We start from the raw sequence: 21,175 nt of genomic DNA, 5'->3' as shown, positions 1-21,175 counted from the left end.
ACGAGAAGCCCGTTGCAAGAAAAGATTCATGCAATAGTCCTTCCCTTCCCCTGGCTGCTGGCACCATTTTTCCTCCGGCACCTGGGGCCCAGGCCTTCGCTCTGGCTGGAGCCGCCTTCCATCTTCCGTCTCCACTGCTCCGGCTCACCTTCAGTCTTCCCTCCACCGCTTGGAGCCTACGTATGCAAATTAACTGCCATCTTTGTCGGTGGTTAATTTGCATATCGTGCTGATTAGCCAATGGGAGGTGTAGCAAAGGTACAGTCAATTACCATGTTTGTCTATTATTAGATAGGATAGGTTTCAAGTGTACATCATCTGTATATTGTATTGTGTGTTCACCACCCCAAGTCAAGTCTCTTTCCATACCATTTACCCCCTATTCCCTCTTCTACTTCCCCTCATCCCCCTTTCCCTCTGATGATCACCAAATTGGTTGTCTGTGTCTATGAGGTTTCTCTGTTGTTGTTGTTTTGCTTAGTCCCTCTACCTTTTTCACCCAGTCCCGCAAGCTCCCGCCCTTCCTCTGACAACTGCCAGTTTGTTCTCTATGGGTCTGTTTCTGTTTTGTTAGTTTATTTTGTTCATTAAATTCCACATATGAGTGAAATCATATGGTACTTGTCTTTCTCTGATGGGCTTATTTCTAACTGCATAATGTTCTCCAGGTCCATCCATGCTGTTACAAAGGGCAAGATTCCCTTCTTTTTTATAGCTGAGTAGTAGTCCTTTATATAAATATACCAACGCTTTTTTAGCCACCCATCTACTGATGGGCACTTGAACTGCACTGCAGTGAACACAGGGGTGCATATATTCTTTTGAATTAGTATTTCGAATTTCTTCGGATATATTCCCAGAAGTGGAATTGCTGGGTCATAAAATAATATTTTTATATGTACTATCTCCAGGAATTTTCTTGCCTCTCTGTGAAAGTATGTCTTTTAGTGTTGCCAACTTCCATTGAAGAGCTTTGGAGACCTTTCCAAGGCAAAAGGGGGAGGGGTGGTTGAAGAAGAGGAAGAAGCAAAATAGAATTAATTCAGAGCCTCGGCAGCTACTGCTGTGCCATCCTGTGCTTAAAGGGCATAAAGTGCTCGTTGTTGATAGTTTAAAAAACAGGTTAGTGTGCTAAGATTTAAAGGAAAGCTCAGTATTTCAAAAAGGTTCTCAGCGGAAGGACCGAGTTTAACACATTTCCTACGCAGTTTGCCAAGGGCCTACTGAAGCAGTGAAAACAACGAGCAGGAAGTGTGTCCTATTGCACAGCGATTCCTGACTCATGGAACAGTCTGAAATGTCCTTACAGAGGAAATAAATCCCGTGGTTCACCCAGGAAGTGACCAGAGCTTGGGGGATAGGATTTGGTTCAGAGTCATGTTTTATAGGGGCATAAAGTAAGAAGATATGAATCCCATTAGTTCTTGCCTGTGGGGAATTGAGCTTCTACATAGGAGGCTTTAAGAATACTTGGATACACTCAGTGCATTTCCTGAAGTTTGGCTTCTGTGGAAGTAACCAGCCAGGCATCTTTTGAGGGTGCAAAGGGGTTTTTGGTTTTTGGTTTTGACTTTATTTTCTAACAGAGAATATTTTTTGAATGAGAGTCAAGTTTACTAATGCCCTGTCAGCAAATTAATAAATCCTGTAAGTTAACAATGCTCTTAGGAAGATAGGGGATTTTTTTTTCAAATTCTAAGAGAAAGTTTATTTAGAAAGTTACAGGTGTAGTAGCAGGGCCCTTGGAGCTTAGAGAGAAAGGCAGAGGTACCACACGTGGGGGAAGAGGACGGGGAAGGGAAAGGTACCTGAGGGCTCCCTAGAGCAGCGGTCGCCAACCTGTGGTCCGCGGACCACTGGTGGTCCGTGAGATCTGAAAGATTGGCGACCACAGCCCTAGAGGAATAGCTGCCCACAGATAGAATTTTTGATATGTAAACTTGTAAGGGCCATTTAAAGAGAATGTCTCTAATACTGACCTGCAACCCTCACCCAGCTTTTATCCTTTCCCAACTTAATCCTACACTTGGTGAAACATTCTGTTCAAACATAGCGGCATCTGATCAAGAAGTATATTGGTCAGGATCGTTGAATATACACTGTAATGGCAGGTCATTGAGAATTAATTTCTTGAACACGTTTTAGGAAACCTTCCACAAGGAAATGTGGTTCAGGTGACCAGATAGTTTCCTTTCAGGAAAACATAGGAGAGAAGTGATTGCAAGTCATCCCAATAGTGGGATTGAGATCTTGAGCCTTTACCCTTTTATTTCTTATTCATTTATTTTTAAAAATACATTTTTATTGATTTCAGAGAGGAAAGGAGAGGGTGAGAGAGAAACATCAATGATGAGAGAGAATCATTGATGGCTACCTCCTGTATGCCCCCACTGGAGATGGAGCCCACAGCCAGGGCATGTGTCCTGATGGGGAATCGAACTTTGACCTCCTGGTTCATAGGTCGATGCTCAACCATTGAGCCACACCAGCCTGGCAGCCTTTACCCTTTTAATGCTGCTGCTGCTGAGGGAATTGGGGCATGTACATGGAAGGTACACAGCTGAATAAAGGGCAATTAAAATCCACAGGAGCAAAGATAATTTAGGTTTAAAAAAGTATCTAAGATTAATTGAAACTGGAGACTACTTTTAGGTTCTTTCGGGTACAAAGACCCTGCATAGTCTGTGGTCCAACTGAATGGTACTCATTGAAGGCCAAGGAGCAATGTGTTGGGAAGGAACCTGAATCACACTTGATGCTTTGAACACTATTTCTGACAGCATCAAAGCAAACTATTCAGTGGGAGAGGATATGACCCATGTGACCAGGATGCAGTATTGAGACCCATGGGTAGGTGGATTGAAAAGCCTTTTAATCTCAGCGGGAAGAAGATGCTTAGAAGGGAGAGAAACCTAACCCCTGACAGGGATGTGCTGATGAAAGGTCGCTGCCAGTATCACTTTCTTGGCATGGGAGACCAAACCAAGACAGTCGGAAGGCTTGATCTATGTGGGTCAGCAGTTACTGGGGAGAAATGAGAATCAGGAGGCTCGTTTGATTGACAATAGAATTAACCAACTGTGCCGCATGAATGAAAGGAAGAGATTCATATGAATTCTGAGGAGCCGTGCAGGTAAGGGAGGAGCTGAGAGTTCTCTAAGAAAAGCAGCTAGGCCAGGTCATGGATCAGGGAGGACCCACATGGACATTTAATCTGAGCAGGAGTCCAGTTTTAAAAGGAAAAACGTAGCCATCAAAAAGGTAATGGAAGAAAGGCCTTATTTCTCTGGTAACTATTTTTTAGCTAAACCAGTTGAGAGGGTTCATAGAAGGACACCGAGATTTGCTGGACAATAACAGTCCCTGAAAGAGAGACTTTGATTTGTAGGATCAGCTGGGATCAAAGATGGGACGGACAGATCTAGTCTAGGCTTAGAAAGAGCTGCTGTAAATCTTGAATATAAGCGAAGAGGATTCACACCGATTTCCTTTCTGGCAGTGTGTGGGAACTCTGCTGTGCCAATTAAGGGCATTGACTTCACGGGATTTCAAGTAGTATGCCATCTTCAAATTAAGGTACTAGCCAAAGTACAATAAAACCAAAGTTTTCACCTTGCCTCAAATGAAATATAAAAGAAGTCAAAAGTAGAGCCTACTTATTAGATGAAAGTTGTCACAAAAGAATTGTTGGGATAAAGAAAGAGTCTTCTAGTGCCTTTTATCTGCAATTGCTACAATAAGTATCGTGTCTTTACAAAAGGGGTAGCCCCATGCTTTGCTTTGGCAGCACTTGCACTGAAAGGGGTAGCCCCATCCACATATTATGGACAGTTTTCCAAAGAGTGACCACAAAATGAGGAAACTAATTTTGTTGGTGCTTTTGTCCCACAAAATTGCCAGGGAATGGAAAGAGGTAGCTAATGTCTTAAGGAATCCAGAGGAGTTCTCAACTATGTGAGTTTATCAGGAGCAAACATTATGAAAGCGTGTTTCCTGCTGTTGCCTCAGGGAGCTTCCCTATTTCAGTATTTACCCTTAAGCCAAGTATCTTCCTCAAGACTTTCCTCATTTCCAAACTCAGATGCACAAAGAGGGTATCAGATTTGCACAGGCGTGAGGAGTTTGGAGAGTTGGCGTGAAGCCACAGTGTGTTATCAGCCTGCCTTTCCTACCCAAAGGTTTTAGATCTTCACAGATGGGACACCAGCCTCTTAAGCTGGCCATGTTTGTCAGTGGCACACACAAAAATAGGAACCTAACAGTGATGGTAGCACAGTTTTACACATGTTAAATGGTTGAGGTACATAACATGACAATAAATATGACACGTTTTCCATGAGAAGACCTGAAGTTTGCTGTGGAAGCCCGTGTGGGAAGGGTTGGAGTTTGTGGGTGTTGTCCCGAAGTTGTGCAAGGAGTATTATCTGAAATCAGGTGGGAGTTGTAACACCAGATGGGTGTGGTATATAAGGTGGTAAACTGAAGTAACTAGTAGGTGTGTGGGTTTTGTATTCCTATGTGACTGGGTTTAGCTGGGGGAAGTCTTCTGTGTTCACCTCATGTTTCCCAAGGGCAAAATCATACGTAAGCAAACACAAAGTTTGCATTATGCTCAAATTGTTCCATCATATATCAGTCATGTTGGAATAGATCTGCATTTTCAAAACAAGTGTTTCAGCAGAACTGACTGTATCAGCTTCTTGGAAAAGGTCGCCTTCTCCCTAAAGAGAAATAAGAAAAATCAGTGTAAACCATAAAAACTAACGGGACCATTAATATCTTTTAGAAAGTGGTAATCATTTTATAAATGTAAATTTTTGCATTCTTTATATATTGGTTACTGTATCCTGGGTAAGCAGAGTTACCATCAGCTGGTTGAGTGTAGGAATAATTGGTAGTGTGGGAATGGGTGGCCCTTGGCTGTACTTTGTCATGATTTTGCTTGTGGATTATCTATTTCATCTGCTACCTTGTCATTCCTCTATTAGCCCAGATGAGCCACCTCAGCACCCCAATCTCATATTCCCTGACACACAGACTTATGGGTAGAGTAGTCAATAAATAACAGTATGCAGTATTTCTTTGAGTCACCCAGATCTCTCTTAAAGATTCTCTGTAGCCCTAGCTGGTTTGGCTCAGTGGATAGAGCGCCGGCCTGCGGACTAAAGGGTCTCGGGTTTGATTCCATTCAAGGGCACATGCCCCGGTTGGGGCTCGATCCCCAGTAGGGGGAGTGCAGGAGGCAGCCTCTCAATGATTCTCTCATCTTTGATGTTTCTATCTCTCTCTCCCTCTTCTTCCTCTCTGAAAAAAAACAATTAAAAAAAATATATATGTATATATGATTCTCTGTAAATGAATCCTGTATTCTAAAAAGAAATGTGATCGTGAATATATATGATGCTAGGAGAACAGTGGTAATCATATAAATTGTGGCTTCAAGAGGTGATATAGGCTTAAAAGGCTATGGAGTTATCCATAGATAAACTCTAGGAGAGGTCTGTGAACCCAGAAAGTGTATACAGAGTTTTGTTGGTGAGTGCATTTTGGGAGGAAAGAGTCTTCAGCTTTCATCGCATTCCTAAATGGACCTTTGATCTCAAAGTGGGCAAGAAAGACTGATTTAGAAAACACCATGGAATGTAGTTCATAGGGGTGATTAAGGGACATTTAGGGCGATGGATGGTGTATCCTGATACTGTGAGTCCACAGAGGGAGCTGTTCTGGTTTTCTCAGGAAGCACTCCAGGGACTGCAGTGGCGGCATGGGGCTGGTTTGACCACTGGTTGATCTTGCCTGTCATCCTTGATGTTTCCTCTCAAATTAGCCACATCAGTGGTGAAGGACTCCCTTTCACACAAGGATTTATACCTTTCTACTGTGCATCTCATGCTTCCCTTGACTTTATTTTTCAGATGGGAACAGCGAGAGTTGCCCAACGGCCGTGTCTATTATGTTGACCACAATACCAAGACCACCACCTGGGAACGTCCTCTTCCTCCAGGGTAAGGCCTGGGCCGACAAGCCCTGAGACTCTAGAGCTGGCACCAAGAGTCACCCAGTGGCTTCTCCACCACTAACTGCTGTCGCCTCCTCTTTATTTTCCCTACTTTCTTCTACGTTCTCTCTCTTTTTTCCCTCCTTCCACAGTCTTCCCCTTCTATATTCTTTCTCCTCTCCTCTCATGCATTATATTGGCCATACCGATGGCCCTGGCTTTAGTAAGTGTATTCAGAGCTACTGTGGCTGTTGGATCCCGGAGGAAGGAGGGCTGAGGAGGTCCCCTGGGCCATTGCTATCTCCATGCCCTCAGTCATTTCATCTACAGAAATATCCTGTTAGGGCCAGGTTTTCAATTTGTTTCTGCAGAGGTAGCAAAGTTCAGGGTTCCTTGATTGCTTTTCCTACTCGCTTACCTTAATTCTGACCTTCTTACAACATACTGGGATTTTTAGAGCATCTCTGAGAAAATTGGGCACGGGGAGGCCAAGCTAGAAAGAGCAGTGGTGCACCTCACAGCTCCCTGTGCCCAGCCAGCCCCTGAAGACAGTGTGCTTCTTGTTCAGCTGGGCTTTGTGAGAACGTGGCTTAAGTTCTCCAAAACCAGAGGATGAGTGAGGCTTCCAAGTGAGAGAAGACTATCCAAGTTCAAGGAGAAGAGGTTTGGTTCCCTCTCTGCCAGGGACAGAAAGTTCTTTCCACATGTGTCTCCCGGTCCTGAGACCTTTCACAAGGGAATGTGTTCTGCACTCAGGAAAGCATCACCTCCCAGTAAAGCAGCCATGAAGGGCTCCTGCATAAAACATGAACACTTCTCCCTCGCCAGCTTGTGAGGGAGAGGGTATCAGAGGTGCAGAGCCCCCATGTGTCTTGTTTGGTTCAGCTGTCAGGCGTTGGCCAGGTAAATACCACTCGCCTTCTGGTCCTACAAATTTCCATGGACTAGCAGCTCTCAGTTTGTGTTCCGGTAGAATGCTTATATTTTCCTAACCCTTCTGGAAATGAAATTCATAACCCGTCATCCTTAGTCTTCACTGTATTTTCTTTTTTTTTTTGGTGTAATATATGTGTGTGTGTGTGTGTGTATTTTAAATATATTTTATTGATGTTTTACAGAGAGGAAGGGAGAGGGATAGAGAGTTAGAAACATCGATCAGCTGCCTCCTGCACACGCCCCACTGGGGATGTGCCCGCAACCAAGGCACACGCCCCTGACCGGAACTGAACCTGGGATCCCTGCATCTGCAGGCCGATGCTCTATCCACTGAGCCAAACCGGTTAGGGCTTGGTGTAATATATTTTTAATGATTTCAGAGAGGAAGGGAGAGGGAGAGAGATAGACACATCAATGTTGAGAGAGAGGTATTGATTGGCTGCCTCCTGCATGCCTCCTGCTGGGGATGGAGCCTTCAACTCAGGCATGCGCCCTTGACTGGAATCGAACCCAGAACCCTTCAGTCCGCAGGCCGACCCTCTTTCCACTGAGCCAAAGCAGCTAGGGCTTGTTTTCTACTTTGACTTTAAGTCCAGTGAAGTTACTGAAGTGAAACATTGACTTCTTTGGAAAAAAACTAAACATTTTATTATGGAAATTATATTATTATGGAAATTTTCAAATATACACAAGGCAGAGAGAATCCCTACATATTCAACACTTAGCTTCAATAATTATCAACTGATAGCCAGTTTTGCTTCATCTATACCAGGGGTTGGCAAACTGTGGGCCTGTGACAAAATCCAGCCCTCCGTTTGTTTTTGCAAATAAAGTTTTATTGGAACACAGCCACACTCATTTGTGTACTTACCACCTATGGCTGCTTTTGTGCTCAACAGCAGAGTTGAGTAATTGTGACAGAGACTGTATAGCTCGCAAAGCCCAAGATACAGTATTTACTTTGTATCGAAAGTACTTGCCATCTCCTTACCCATCTGTAATCCTTACCCATCCTTCCTCCACCCCGTCCAGGATTATTCTGAAGCAAATCCCAGACGTCATATAATTTTATCTATATTTTGTATATGTTTCTAAAAAGAGTTCTCTCATTTAAAATAAAACTACCATATTGTTAACAATATTTCCTTGCTATCATCGGTCAGTAGTCAAATTTCTCCAACTGTGTTCACAAATTAATCATTGCCTTTTATCAGGATGCGTTGCACACTTGTTCTTTGTGTATTTAACAGCACATCTGTTTAAAAGCAGTGGTAACTCTGTAAGTATGCTGGAAGCCGCCTCTTAACCTCTCTAGTCTATAGTTATATAGGCCTTCGCCTGGTGAACTTTTGGATGGAATCTAAATGAAGCTATTTAAAGGTATTGTCTAAGGATGGCTGAGGTTTTACTCTTCTTTAAGGATTGAGGTGGGATACTAGATCCAGCTTTCTTATTTTCAGGATAGTTTTAATGTTTTAATGGGAGATGGCTCAGCTCTGTGCCCCACATAGCCTATTATTGCTTCCTGAGTTTTAGGCGCAGACCTTTGAGTCCCTGGCACTTACTTTCGCCAAGTAACAGGGAACCCAGAGAGAACAGAATGCTTAAGCTTTCATTGCTAGTGACTGGGAGAAGTTCCACCCCAGGGAATCATTACCATGGTGAGAGCAATCTCAAAACTACAGATTGTCTCAGCAGACCTGGTCACCGAGGAGTGAGACTGAGCCAGAGGATTCACTTTATCACGGCCATCCCTTTCTCTCAGACCCATGGGACACTTGTATGACGATGAGTAATGCTATCCAGTACCTGGTAACTAAGGATGCATGTGGTAATTTGCTCTTTAGTCACTCTTGGGCGGTACTCAGCCCAGAGGTGAAGAGAGGTCATCATAGAGCGTGGTGTTGGGGAGGCCTCACCGATGGAGGTGGATCCAGCTTGGTTTTGCAGAAAAGGCTGGAAGTGGACTTAAATAAGAAGAAGGCAGTCTGGGTTGGGGGAACAGTGAGTGTAAAAGGTGTGGTTAAGGAATGATGCATGGAACAGTTTTGTTGCAGTGGAAGGTTTGTGTAAAACAAAGATGCTCAAAGGATGTCCAAGGCTCATAGGTTTGGTGGAGATGGCCCCTGGAACCGAAGAAGGAGAGGTGACTCGGCCTCCAGCCACTGCTCTGTGATTGTGATTCTGCATAAGGTTTCATTGGAAATCAAGGGTGAGATTGTGCTGCTTGGGAGTTTGAAATTCACCAGTGCAGGAGACTTCTACTTAAACATGGGGATTGAATGTGTGTTTATTTCTGTTCCTTCCTGAAAACTCACAAAAATGGCAATAAAGGTATAAACCGTCAACGATAAAGGAATGGAAGAGGAGAAACAGCATATGGGAGATATTAATCAGAATTTAGTTGCTGATAGATAAGTGGCAGAGCTGAGAAAGCTGAAACCCAAGCCTACAGTGTGGGCTGTTCACCAGGAAGTCAGCTGATTTGCTCCATGGAGCCCTGGAAAGCCTCAGCTGTGGAAGACGCGTGTGGGTGTGTGTGCGCACGCGCGCATGTTTGCGAGTGCAGGAAAAAGATTCCTAGGTTGTAAAGATCCATCCCAAGATACATCCTATTGGAATTTCAGAATGCCAAGAGAATATCTCAAAAGCTTCCAGAGCAAATAGAGTACCTATCAAAGAGCAGGAATTAAGAATGCCATCCTTCTCAACAACAACTATGGAGTATGATCCTCAAAATTCTGGTGAAAAATTATTTCTGTCTAGAAATCAAGTTTCAGCCATTTTTACACTGAAGTGTAGGAGTTGAAATAAAGGCATCTTCAGACAGGCAGGATTTCAGAAATTTAACTTTGCTGCACCCTTTCTCAGAAGCTACTCATGATTTATTCCACCAGATAAGAGGAAACCAACAAAGAAGCCATGAGATGCAGGGCACAGGAGACTCAATTCGGAGGCTAAAAGAGGTTCCCAAGAGGAAGGTGAAGGAAGATGACCTAGGACAATAATGGAGAGCAGGCCTGGGGGACGACTGCCCACGTTGCATGAAGGGCTCCGGGAGAGATGTGGCTAAGAGTTAAATGACCCCCATGATTTCTGAGAGGCCACCAGCCCTGTCAGAATCGGGGGGTGAATTAGTGATAGGTTCTTTTAAATCAGGCAGCATAAAACAAGGCAGTTCTTAATTCCAGAGGGAGAAAAAGTTGTATAAGTAAGGAAATATGTTTATAGTATTCTACAAAGTCATAGTACAAACTCTGAATATTGCTTTAGTGATTTTTCTATTTGGGGGGAGGATGCAAAAGAAGGCTTTGTGTGTATTGTGGGGGTTGTGGGTGGGATACAATAACTAAATCCTCAAAGTTATAGTGGAAAGTCCATAAGTAATGTCTAGATGGCAGAAGGCCAGAAATCATGGAATAAGTTCGTTGTTTGGAAGTGTGTATGTAAGCAGTAGAAGAAGCAGATGTAAGTAGTAGAAGGAGTAGTCAGGAGTTGAACGTAGTTGCTTTTGAGGAGCAGGAGTCAGCAATGGGGAGAGGTAGGACAGGAGACATAGGTTTTTTATGTGTCCCCTATAGTCCTCTCTGAAATCAATAAAAAATATATTTTAAAAATAAAATGAAAATCACTAGTTGAAAGGATTTATGATAAAGGAGGGCAGTGGGGAGTCAGCTGAAGTTTTGAGCAGGAGCATCACACGAGGTCAGTCTGGTATGGTTATCTGGATGGCAGTTTATAGGCTGGGTTGGATGGGGAGATCGGTTCAGGGATAGTTGGATACAGAAATGCAAGTCAAGGGTAGAGAGACAACAGAATAAAAAGCTCTGAGGCCGAGTGCTTTATTGACAGTCAGCAGAGAAGGAAGAGTCAGGGAAGATGGTGTAGTTTTACTCTGGGAGGACTGACCTGAAGAAGACAGGGAAAGACCTGTTTTCACCAAGTTCCTTTCTCTCAGGTTTCGGGACAGAGCCTTGATGTTTAGTTGAATCCAAAGTGACATCAGGTGGTGAAGACAGGACAGTATAGCGCAGTGGTTCTCAACCTTCCTAATGCCGCGACCCTTTAATACAGTTCCTCATGATATGGTGATCCCCAACCATAAAAATATTTTTGTTGCTACTTCATAACTGTAATTTTGCTACTGTAAACAATATGTAATTATATATGTGTTTTCCGATGGTCTTAGGCGACCCCTGTGAAAGGGTCATTCGACCCCCAAAGGGGTCGCGACCCACAGGTTGAGAACCGCTGGTATAGTGGGTGCAAGCTAGACAGAATCTGGGAGCTAGCCATGAGGCTGGGAGCTGCTTGGGGGTAGCCATATCTAGGGAGGATTTGAGCTTAAAACAATCAGTGAAGAGATTGCACCAAAAGTCATCTCAGTGTAGCCCTGATTGTTGGGAAGATACCAACCTGAAGCATGATAGTCTTTTGAGTAAGATAAGAATTCAGAGGATGAAATGTGAAGGTAATCAGGGAACCAAGTCCAACAGTTTAGAATCATGCAACACAATCTATATTGGGTTCTCTTTGCAGTGGACTAGTCCTATTTTCTGCAGTGATGTATCTTAGCTTTTTAAAAAAATATATTTTATTGATCTTAGAGAGGAAGGGAGAGGGAGAGATAGAAACATCAATGATGAGAGAGAATCATTGATCGGCTGCATCCTGCATGCCCCCCACCGGGGACCGATCCTGCAGCCCAGGCATGTGCCCTTGGCTGGAATCGAACCTGGGACCCTTCAGTCTGCAGGCCAACGCTCTACCCATTGAGCCAAACCAGCTAGGGCATGTCTCTTAGCTTTTAATTTTTTTTTAATATTTCTTATCTTTAACCACTTTCCTTTCCACCCCTCCTTCATACTTAGAATGGAAAATTTCAAGCATACATCAAATTTGAGAGAATAATACAGTGAGTCTCTTGTAACTCTCACCTGGTTCTGACAATTAATAACATTTTATTTCATCTGACCTCTTAGGAGAGGGGCCAATGAATTTTAAAGCAAATCCCAAACATCATATCTTTTTTTAAAAAATATCTTTTTTTAAAAATATATTTTATTGATTTCTTACAGAGAGGAAGGGAGAGAGATAGAGAGTTAGAAACATTGATGAGAGAGAAACATCGATCAGCTGCCTCCTGCACATCTCCCACTGGGGATGTGCCCGCAACCCAGGTACATGCCCTTGACCGGAATCGAACCTGGGACCTTTCAGTCCGCAGGCCGATGCTCTATCCACTGAGCCAAACCGGTTTTGGTCCCAGACATCATATCTTGTGATCCATGAACATATCACATATGTCTCTAATAGATGGGGTGTTTTCTAAAATAACCAAAATACCATTATCCCACCCAACAAAATTAACACTATTTCCTTCTTTCATGTCATACCCAGTTTGCATGTCATTTTTCCTAGTTGTCTTGAAAGTGTTTTTATACTTGATTTGTTTGAATCAGATCCAGATTTAAGATCAAAACATTGCTTTTGGCTGATAGGTCTCATAAGTCTCTTTTAACCTATAAGTTCTCCTACCCGCCCCTCCCCTCATTTTCCTAGACCATTTATTTGTTGAAGATCATAGGCATTTGTCTTGTATAGTTTCTCATATTCTGGATGTGGCTAACTGTGACCTTCTGGTGTTGTGTAACATGCTTCTGTGTCCCTTATCTTTCCTGTAAACTGGTAGTTAGATATGGAGGCTTGATTCGGTTCAAATTCATCTTTAAATCTGAAGTGTAATTTACATACAATAAGATACACAGATCTCAGATGTGCTGTTTGCAGAGTTTTGACAAATGCATGTGCTTGTGTAGCCCACACCCCACTAAAATATAAAACATTTCCATCACCCCATGCAGATATGTCCCTCTCTTACTTTCTTTTCTCACCTTGCCCTTGTGTGTGTTGAAATGCAATGGAACCTGTCAAGCACAGCTGAGGTTTTTACCATCTAGTCTAGCTCTGCCTTGTCCATGGGAGTTTTAGGACCAACTTTGGAAAGGTTGTTTACTCACCAAAGATAATGTGGAGAGTCTTTCTGCCATTTGCACCAACCTTCCCATGACCATGCGACATGTTTTCACTGGCACCTTATATCAGGGTAATTTCAGAAACCAATAAAAAAAGCACACGTGGGATCCAAATAGGCTTCAATAATGAAGAGAGTTTATTGGCTCATATAACAAAAGTCTAGATGGAGGTCCTGGTTTCAAGGGAAGCCTGAACTAGTAGCTCAACAATATCACCAAAGAGCTGGATTTCCCCCCACCTTCCTGCTCCGCCATCCACTGGGTCACCTTCCCGTTGTTTGGGTTCAAGATGGCAGCCAATAGCTCCCAGACTGCATGCTTTTTCCATCATATCCTGCAAGGAAGAGAGACTGCTTTTTCCAGAATTCCTAGCAAAACTATCAAGATTCACCGACTGACCGGCCTTTGTCCACTTTTGGTTTAGTCAATAGTTCAACTCCCGGGTTGGGAGTAGGGTCATCTTCCCTATAAATGGGAATCAGGAGCGAGTGGTAAGGAGGGATTGGTTGCTAAGGATGCAACCACAGATTTTCTCTATAATCATCTAAACCTCAGAAGCTCTGTGATTGGGGCCTGCCTGGCTGTGCTTCCCCGCAAGCAGCCAAGCTCCTGTGCCAGACACCACCCTCCACCCTCCCTTGGCCCTTTCTTGTCAGCCATCTGAGATTTTTGCTAGGATTTGAAGGTGGGGGTGGGGTGGGCACTGTATTCACGCTGAGTTTCACGTTTCCAGCTGGGAGAAACGCACAGACCCCCGAGGCAGATTTTACTATGTGGATCACAACACTCGGACCACTACCTGGCAGCGCCCCACAGCTGAGTATGTGCGCAACTACGAGCAGTGGCAGTCACAGCGGAATCAGCTCCAGGGCGCCATGCAGCACTTCAGCCAAAGATTCCTCTACCAGGTGAGAGGGCAGAAATTGCAGCTTCGCCTAGTCTCCACTGACCTGTTGGGTGAGCGGGGAAATGTCAGTGCCCTGACCCTGGGATTTTACTCATCACAGTGAAATTCCTCAAACTCCAGTGTTGCTAACTTAGTAACTCAATGCTCAGCCTCTGTGTCTAAGGCAGCGGTTCTCAACCTGTGGGTCACGACCCCTGAAAATACATCCTGCATATCAGATATTACATGACGATTCATAACAGTAGCAAAATTACAGTTATGAAGTAGCAATGAAAATAATTTTATGGTTGGGGGTCACCACAACATGGGGAACTGTATTAAAGGGTTGCGGCATTAGGAAGGTTGAGAACCACTGGACTCAATGTGTCTGAAGCTGAATTCACCATTTCTTTCAACACTGGATTTCTCTTCTGGCCCTCCCATCCAAGTCCATTTACCCGGACTTAGAGCCTGTTCAGCGGAGACTTCTCCTATATCTCACCCTTTCAAATCAAAGCAACCACCCAGATCCTTCTCTTCTCATTGCTACTCTGTTTCTTTAGATCTTTATTATCGGGCAGGGCCTTTAAAGTTCATCTAGATCAGGGGTTGGCAAGCTTTGGCCTGTGGGCCAGACTGGCCCTTACCTGATTTTGTTAATAAAGTTTTATTGGCACATAAGCACACCCTGTACTTGAGGTATTGATTGTGGCTGCTTCTAAGCTGTAATAGCAGAGTTAAGTAGTCACAACAGGGAGTGTGTAGCCCATACAGCCTAAGATATTTACTGTCTGACCCTTTACAGAAAAAGTTTATTGACCCCCTAGGCTAGATCAACCTCCTGCTATCTAATTCCGGATTTTCCTCTGCCTCTTCCAACTGAATGGTTAGGGCAGCTTCTGAATTGTTCTCTCTGCTGCCATTCTCTCTCCTTTAATTCATACTGCCTGTTCCCACCAGAGTATCACTGTCACTTCATCACTGTTAAAAAAAAATCACTGTAGAGGGTTTAAGGAAGGGGGGAGAGTGTTGCTCTACATTTATTACTGTCATTTTTTAAAAATATATATTTTATTGATTTTTTACAGAGAGGAAGGGAGAAGGATAGAGTTAGAAACATCAGTGAGAGAGAAATATCTATCAGCTGCCTCTTGCACACTCCCTACTGGGGATGTGCCCGCAACCAAGGTACATGCCCTTGACCGGAATCAAACCTGGGACCCTTGAGTCCACAGGCCGACGCTCTATCCATTGAGCCAAACCGGTTAGGGCAATTACTGTCATTTTTTATCACTGGCTCAAAAACTTTTGTGGTCATTACCTACAGAATAGCATTTAAATGTTCTACTCCAGAATTCAGAGTGGTCCCAACTCTGTCCCATGAACTGTCTATGGTTTCCCGTACTGTGAACCCTCTTAGCCCCACCTTCCTGAGTCTCCACTCCATTAGAGCTTCCACCAGTAACATGGTGGCTGGAGGGAGCCCAGACACACGGCCTTTTGGGGAGGAAGGGGTAGGATTCCCAAGTTGGAACTCTGCATTTTCTCAGAGCACCTTGAACATGGAGCTTGGGATCTATGTAGAACCCTCATAGGACGTGGTGGATTGGAGGTTGGAAACTTTGTGAGCTGGTCCACAACATGTAATCCCTGTCACAAGAAAGAGCAGCTGAAATGCCCTGGTGGTCTACCAGGTGCAGCACGGTCTGAGTCCTTATGCCAGGCCCCCCACCCTATAACCCCTTTCAGTCATGCCTGGCATCCGGTTCTGGCATGTTTCAAAACGGGATAGGATCTGGTCATCCTCTGCGTTTCAGAAATTGTTCTTCATGAGCTGGGCCCCAAAGACCTTCCCTGCCATTTGCGTGGGTGGTCCTTTGACTTCATGACAAGGACACATTTTAGGAGTCTCCCATGGTTCTGTCTTCCTGCTTACCCAACTTCTCAAGTTAAAAAAGAATCCATTAAAGGGATCTTTTTTCTTCTCTAACAAGTACCAAGTAGGTCCTGTAGGTTGACCAAGATGCTTGGTATGTGAAAGGGAAGATCCCCGAGTTCACGTCTGCTTGGTCTTTTGTTCCGCTTACCTGCCTCTCATTTTAGCAGCATCATTCTGGGGCTGCAGAGGAAGGACTTTGACTTGGAGGGTCTTTTAGAAGTAAAAATTAAGCACTAAAATTTTTTCGCCTTCTTTTTAAGTACTCAAATACAGTTTTCTCAGCTTGGTTGGGGATTTAGGAGGGCTCTGGATGGCGGCGATGGTTCCCTTTTCTCCCTGAAACAAGACCCATATTTTTTGGTTCAGCTTTCAATGTCTCTCTGTTGATTTCCCTCCCCCTTGGGTTCGATTTGCCCCTCTTGTTTGCTGTGGTGCCATGTCCTGGTTACAAGTAAGAAGAGTCGCTTTCATGGAGTTATTTTGGGGTTTGGCCTTGGCCCAGGATTTGACGTGGTAGACTTAAGAGCTGATACTATACCAGCGGCCTCCCCTCCTCCTCTTTCTCCTGCAGGGTTGAAAGTGAGACCTGTTCTTTGCTGCCCCGCAGAGCACAAAATACAGTTCAAGATGGAAATCTAGGGAAGCCCAGATTGCAGACTCCCGCAGTTCCTTCCTGCCCTCTGCCTCAACGCACATCTTTTTCGGTCTCTGTTGTTCCCTTATTTCTGACATGTTTTCCTGTCCTTACGGCCTGGTGCCTTTGTAGCTCATGATCATCATGCACATACTTGTGTTCAATGTGCACTTTCACTGTGCCCTGTTTTGGGTTCCCACTGCAGTCCACTGAGGATGCCCAGCCCGATCGTGCGCATTGTGTATTGTGACAGGACCCGTCTCACATCTACTACCATTCCTGCCACACCTCTTCCTTTGTTCCCGCTTTGGTTCTCTCCTAATAATCTAGTGTCGGCAGGACAGAAGCAAATCATTCTGTGGCTCCTAATATGAGCAATGCCCAGAAACAGACAACCTGGTTCTCACTGTGCAGAGGGCCCCGTGGCTTGCGTACTCAAGCATCTGGGTTTTGTTCTGCACCCGCTGGGTGTAACCTTTACAAAAAAAGGAGCCTGCCTTCCACACTGTAACCTTTATGGCCTTCTCAGAGCCTTTCTTGCCCTTGGTTTTATTTGCTAGACATTCTTTATTTCTGAGTTTGTATCTTAAAATATTACCGGAACTTGGTGCTTATTCCCTGAGAGACTTGAACTCACATGAGCCGTCTGGCTCATGGCCTGTCCCTCGGCTTTCCCAACCAGCGGACGCTTCCCAGGAAAATTGTTCAACAGCGTTCCTTTCTGTTCCTAGTGGTAAAGGAAACTGTCTTGTCTCTTCGAGTCCTACGATCTCTCTTCTGGCTATAATCCCTCCCGGCCCCTTTCTCTGTGCTCTTCTGCTGTGAGCCACCCACCTGCGATCGTGCATTCTGGGAAGTGTGGTGGAAGAGAAGGGCAGGTGGTCGGCTCCCAGGGCCTCCATTTCACGTGTTCCTGTTTATCAGTTTCTGGTCTCTCTCTCTCCCTCCCTCCTGCTTCCTCTTCTCTCTTCTGACAGGCGTTGGAGGTGAGAGTAGGAGGATGCTGAAGACATTTTTAAAAAACCACTTTAACAAAAGAGAGCCACCATTGTATGAAGTTTGTGACATTAAAAAGTCAAGGATTAAGAAAAGGGCTGATAATTTCTTTTTATTCTCCTCCTTGTGTTTTGTATGCTAGTCAGTGTTCATTTTGATGAATAATAGAAACCTGCTTGGTTAAGCTTAAGCAAAAAAAAATTATCAAGTGGGAATTCACAGAACGATGAAGAACCAAACTCTGGCAGAAAACCAGGGGTAGGCAGGGCAAAGCGATGATCTGCCTAGGACATCGCTCATCTGTCTGCGGTTAAACACTCGGTGCTTCAATGGGCTGTGGTCTCTACTGAAGCAGTGAGGCATCTCCAACAGCCCCCATGCTTTCTTTCCGGTCCCTGCAAATTTGGGGTGGAAGCACCTGATTGGCTGTTCTTAAGGCATGTGCCTACACTCTAGATGCTGTGTTATTTGCTAGCTGATAAATATTTTATATATATTTTTTAATTGATTTTTTTACGAGAGGACGGGAGAGAGATAGAAACATCGATGAGAGAGACAATGGGTCAGCTGCCTCCTGCACGCCCCCTACTGGGGATGTTCCCGCAACCAAGGTACATGCCCTTGACCAGAATCGAACCTGGGACCCTTCAGTCCGCAGGCCGACGCTCTATCCCAGGGGTCCTCAAACTATGGCCTGCGGGCCACATGCGGCCTTCCGACAACATTTATCCGGCCCGCCGGGTGTTTTTGCCGCCGCTGCCTGTTGCTTAGCAGCCGACTAGTTTTTTTTTTTAAACTATAGTGCGGCCCTCCAACGGTCTGAGGGACAGTGAGCTGGCCCCCTGTTTAAAAAGTTTGAGGACCCCTGCTCTATCCACTGAGCCAGACTAGTTAGGGGGATGATAAATATTTTTTGTTTGTAGTTCAATGCAGGTCACAGAGACTGTCAGTAAAGACATTTGGTTGATTTATACAGTTAAGCAAAAAATGCCTGTAAGTCCACTGAAACCCATTTGGTACCCATTGGAGCCCCTCATTGCTTGTGGATTTTCCACCCATTCCAAGAAAAGACCTGAAGCAGCAAACATTTTGCACCAAATGCTTCTTTTAAATTCTTAAAATGACCTTTGCTGTAGTTCTTTGCTTCTTCAAGGTCATTGCGGCAGCTCAGTACTTACCCCAGGACATTGTATTTGGCTTCATTATCTGAAATGCATGGATGTTTCAAACAAACGTGGAGGAACTTGAGATGCTGCACCCTTCCCCCAGCAAAACGACCGCTGAGAATCTGGGAGGTCTTTTTCAGTAACCATCAGACCAACCTGCATTGTGGTGGAGATACGGTGCACGTCCTCCACGGCAGATACGGTGCACGTCCTCCACGGCACGCCGATGGTAACGTGCCCTACATGGAGGACAGCCCGCTCCCCACACCTTGGTGCAGTTTCATTCTGCTGGGTTGGAGGCCCGCTGCTGAAAGGGGGCTCTGTCCCGTCAAGGAACCTATGGTTTCCAGACTTAAGCGTCTTTGTTGGAACTCACTTTGGAAGAGTTGCTTGTGCTGCCACCTTGGAAAGAAAGTTTCTCTGTCCTTTCAGCTGGGGGTGGAGGGTGGCCGTGAAAGGGGGTTCGTTGGCAGTTGAGCCCCACCAATGTTTTCTCAAGCTGAGACTGAGCTCCATTCATCCTCATGCCTGTGTGTGGCTCCAAAGGGGCCAGCCAGGCAGCTCCCAGTCTGCACGGAGAACTTGATCCCCTAATGTAATGATTAAATTTTAGTAAGTGAAATAAAAATGTTTCAGAAAAAGAGAGAGAGAGAGGGAGGAAGAAAGAAAGCGCAGAACAATACTTGTTTTATTTAACTATGAGGAGTTTCTGACAGCACCCCCTTCCCCGCAGGATATGAGAACTCTTGGTCCGCGGCAGCCCCGCCCCAGGGACCTTGCAGCAGAATTTGGCTGGGGGTGGGGGGCTCTAAGGTAAACAGCGACCCTGAAGCGCTGGAGTCAGCTCCCCCTTCTTTCTCCTGTCTCCCCTTCTCTCTTGCCACCTCGCCCCCAGCCCCACCTCCCCAGACAGGCACACACAGAACACTGTGCAACTTCAGGTTCAGGCCGGAGGAGAATAAAGGTGCTTTGTGAAGGGAAGCAAAACATTCCTGGGGGAGGTGAGGGGCCTGGGGCATGAATGTGCCCTCAGTCTGGGCCGATGCTGCACACCCTGCTCCCTCTTCCAGCGCACCCAGGAGGGAGGTGCAGGGAGGAGGGCCCAGCCCCCAGCCAGGAAGCTCTGGGCGTGGGCAGGGCTTGTGGGAATGATTTCATTGGAAAGGCCTGCGATATTTTTTCCCTCCCGTGTGTGGTTCTTGGAGAAAGTTGGAGGTGGTGGTGATTTCAGTTGCCTTGGCCGCGCAGAGCAGGAGCTGAGCAGAGGCACTGGGCGGCTGAGCTCGCCAGCAGCCCGGCTCTGGGCCCTTCGGCCATGCCTGGGGCCAGCCCGCTGCCTCCGGGGCCCTGGCCCGCCTTCACCTGCGCACCTCTTCCTCCCCCTCACTCCACCCTCGCCAAAACCTATCTGGGTCCTCAGTGTGCAGGGTTCTTTTTCAGTTTTTCTTTTTTGAAAAAGACTTTTGAGGGGAGCGGACGTCACCTAAAGCCCCACGATCTCCTCCACAAAGAGCCCAAATGTGGAAACGCGTTGTTGGCGTTTTTAGGTTTATCTTTCAATTTATTTTTAACCAGCGGCGTTTTTTTAACCTCTGTGTTCTGCTGTGTTTCTTGTGTTTAGTCTTCGAGTGGTTCAACTGACCATGACCCACTGGGCCCCCTCCCTCCCGGCTGGGGTAAGTACCGAGTCCCATGTCTGTCCCTCATCCTCCCTTAGCGGGTGCTGCTCCGTGCTCTGTGCTCTCCCTTTGAGTCCTCCTCTCTCCCCTCCCTCAGTTTCCCAGTTCACTTCTTTCCAGCACGCTCTGTGGGGATGCCCAGCCAGAGAAATTGCAGGCCATGGAGCGAGAAGGCTGGGAAAGTAATGGAGTCCCCCTGCCCGTAGCATTCCCCCGCCGTAGTGGAAGGAGGGGGGCACTAGGAAAGAAGTCCCACGGGCGGCTGTGGTACTGTTGGGTTTCCGTCCTGACTTTCAAGGTGTCGACCCAACAACCCATCCTGTCACTAAGACATTTTGACGTGGCTGATTCTCAGATGCGTTTATTTCAGGCCCGTGGCCATGTGATTGAAAGGAGCTACCTTACCAAACCTTTCTTTGCAGCTGAGATGTTGGAGGACTAAGAGCATCTAGCTCAGCCTCATTTAGGGAGAAATGGGACTTGGGAACATTCGGGGCATGTGCCCTGGGTCAGGGCAGCTGAAGAGATGTGGACCTAACGCTGGGATGCCCCGACCCCTGAGCTAAAGGAAGCCACCTTTTTGGGGGAACACAGCTGTGAAAGGGGCCGCAGGGAAGCCAGCTGAGCGCTGGGCAGCGACTCTATTGACGTACACTATTGCTAGCTAACGGCATCGGGCTGGCTTCTCCCTGTCATTGACAGCTGCCTCTTACCTAAGTCTTCGGTGTGATTTCCAGTAACGAGTTAGATGGACACCTATGACTTGAGAGAAATTACAAACGTGATGGCTTTTCTGGGATGGAGTGGTCATGCAAAGAGGGGTCATCAGAGACGGCGAGACTGGGTGCTTTCCGTCGCTCTCTGAGCTGGGTCAGGATTTTTTTCAGCAGGCAAGAGTTCCTGGGA

The 21,175-nt window shown here is 45.7% G+C and overlaps 1 protein-coding gene across 1 annotated transcript in view; it reads left to right on the top strand.

Moving 5' to 3' along the window:
- Nucleotides 1-21,175, top strand: part of WWP2 (WW domain containing E3 ubiquitin protein ligase 2) — a 111,879-nt gene that overhangs the window by 77,684 nt on the left and 13,020 nt on the right. Inside the window, exons 9-11 of the mRNA XM_006760341.2 lie at nucleotides 5,916-6,005; nucleotides 13,703-13,877; nucleotides 20,212-20,266. Coding sequence (XP_006760404.2) covers nucleotides 5,916-6,005; nucleotides 13,703-13,877; nucleotides 20,212-20,266 — 320 coding nt within the window. The remainder of the gene's footprint in view (nucleotides 1-5,915; nucleotides 6,006-13,702; nucleotides 13,878-20,211; nucleotides 20,267-21,175) is intronic.

This window comes from Myotis davidii, unplaced genomic scaffold, assembly GCF_000327345.1.
Source record: "Myotis davidii unplaced genomic scaffold, ASM32734v1 scaffold1437, whole genome shotgun sequence".
NCBI classification, from domain to species: domain Eukaryota; kingdom Metazoa; phylum Chordata; class Mammalia; order Chiroptera; family Vespertilionidae; genus Myotis; species Myotis davidii.
The sequence above is the reverse complement of the archived record's forward strand: the minus strand, read 5'-3'. Positions and strand labels throughout refer to the sequence as shown.